The 2,160-nt window shown below is 39.8% G+C and overlaps 1 protein-coding gene across 1 annotated transcript in view; it reads right to left on the reverse strand.

Annotated features, from left to right (window-relative positions):
- Positions 1–2,160, reverse strand: part of SPG21 (spastic paraplegia 21 (autosomal recessive, Mast syndrome)) — a gene marked incomplete at its 5' end in the record, with an annotated part of 31,947 nt that overhangs the window by 11,604 nt on the left and 18,183 nt on the right. The window contains one exon of the mRNA XM_011968069.1: positions 1,316–1,396. Coding sequence (XP_011823459.1) covers positions 1,316–1,396 — 81 coding nt within the window. The remainder of the gene's footprint in view (positions 1–1,315; positions 1,397–2,160) is intronic.

Below are 2,160 nucleotides of genomic sequence, written 5' to 3' on the forward strand. Positions count from 1 at the left end.
GTGCCTGTAGTCCCAGCTACTCAGGAGGCTGAGGTAGAGAATCACTTGAACCCGGAAGGCGGAGGTTGCAGTGAGTCGAGATCGCACCACTGCACCCCAGCCTGGGCGACAGAGTGAGACTCTGTCTAAAAAAACAAAAAAAGAAAGAAAAAAAGAAAACAAAACCAAGCCAGGGAAATATGGCAAAGGCCTGTATACTAAAAATACAAAAATTAGCCAGGCATGGTGGTATGTGCCTATAGTCCTAGCTACTTGGGAGGCTGAGGTGGGAGGATTGCTTGAGCCCAAGAGGTTGAGGCTGCAGTGAGCCATGATTGCATCACTGCACTCCAGCCTGGGTGACAGAGTGAAAGACTGTCTCAATAAAAAAAAAAAAAAAAAGAAAAAACCCAAAACCATTTAGTGGTTTATGTCTAAGAAAACTGATTCAGTAATTCCACCCCTAAACATATACCTAAGAGAACTGAAAACATATGTCGACACAAAAACTCATACATGAATGTTCATGGCAGCATTATTCATGACATCCAAAAGGTAAAAACAACCCAAATGTGCATCAGCTGATGAATGGTTAAACAAGATATGGCATATTTATAAAAATATGATTTAGTTGTAAAGAGAAACGAAGTATTGATTCTGGCTTCAACATGAATGAACCTTAAACTCATAATGCTAAGTAAAAAAAGCCAGTCAAAAAGACCACATATATGATATGATTCCACTTACGTAAAATATCTAGAATAGGCAAATCCATAGAGATAAAAAAGTAAATTAGGTTGCAGGGCTAGTAAGGGGGAAGATGAGGACCGACTGCTAATAAATACGAGGTTTTTGGCATTAAAAAAATTATAAAACATTGACTGCAGTGATGGTTGCACATACCTGGGAGTATACTGAAAAGCATGGAACTGTATACTTAAAACGGTAAATTACATGGCATATGAATTATGTTGCAATAAAGTTATTATTAAAAAAATAAAAGAGGGCCAGGAGCAGTGGCTCACGCCTGTAATCCCAGCACTTCGGGAGGCTGGGGTGGGCGGATCACTTGCGGTCAGCAGTTTGAGAGCAGTCTGGCCAACATGGCGAAACCCCATCTTTACTAAAGACACAAAAATTAGTCAGGCATGGTGGCACATGCCTGTAATCCCAGCTACTTTGGAGGTCGAGGCAGGAGAATCACTTGAACCCGGGAGGTGGAGGTTGCAGTGAGCCGAGATCGTGCCACTGCACTCCAGCCTGGGTGACAGAGTGAGACTTCATCTCAAAAAATAAAAAAAAATTGTATGTATGTAATTAGTTTCAGGGTACTCACTTTATCCAATTGTAAATGGTCTAAAAGTTTTCTGAATCCATCACAGAACTCAAGATGGTCCCAATAAACTGGATACTGCAACTGAAATAGTAACAATAATTTTATTTTAAAAATCATAAAAGTAAAAATACAACTCATGTATTTGAAAAACTTAGGACTCAAACAGTGGCATTTCTCGTTTGCTCAAGCGCTGCTCCTTATTCAAAATATGTAAAAATAAGCTCTCACTTTTTACGAAACTTCATAATTCACATTTTATCTAACAGACCAAATTAAAAGAGTATAAAAAGTAAGCACATTCTAATGATATTATGTGAGTAACAATTTCAATTCCCATCAATTTCCTTTCTAAACAGCTGAAAAAGTCTGGGGTTTAAGGATGAATATACCAGAACCCATCCCAGTAAAGAAATACGGTTTTCTCTTAAATCTAATTTCATTCAGAATTATGGCTCAGGAGAGATGGAAACAAAATTTGTTCTAAGGAGAGCTCCCTCTCTTTTTGGTAGCATTTCTTTAAGGGGGTATTCAGTAAAGCTGTTCCTCTTCTTTTAAATGACTTAGTTACTCTATTTCATTTATTGTACTTTGGGGTGTTTGTTTCTTGAGACAGTCTCCTCTGTTGCCCAGGCTGGAGGGCAGTGGCGCGATCTCGACTCATTCCACCTCTGCCTTCCGGGTTTGAGTGATTCTCCTACCTCAGCCTCCTGAGTAGCTGAGATTACAGATGTCCACCACCATACCCAGCTGATTTTTGTATTTTTAGTACAGACACAGTTTTGCCATGTTGGCCAAGCTAGTCTCAAACTCCTGACCTCAAGTGATCCACCTGCCTTGGCCTCCCA

Source organism: Mandrillus leucophaeus, unplaced genomic scaffold (genome assembly GCF_000951045.1).
Source record: "Mandrillus leucophaeus isolate KB7577 unplaced genomic scaffold, Mleu.le_1.0 Scaffold12, whole genome shotgun sequence".
NCBI classification, from domain to species: Eukaryota; Metazoa; Chordata; class Mammalia; order Primates; family Cercopithecidae; genus Mandrillus; species Mandrillus leucophaeus.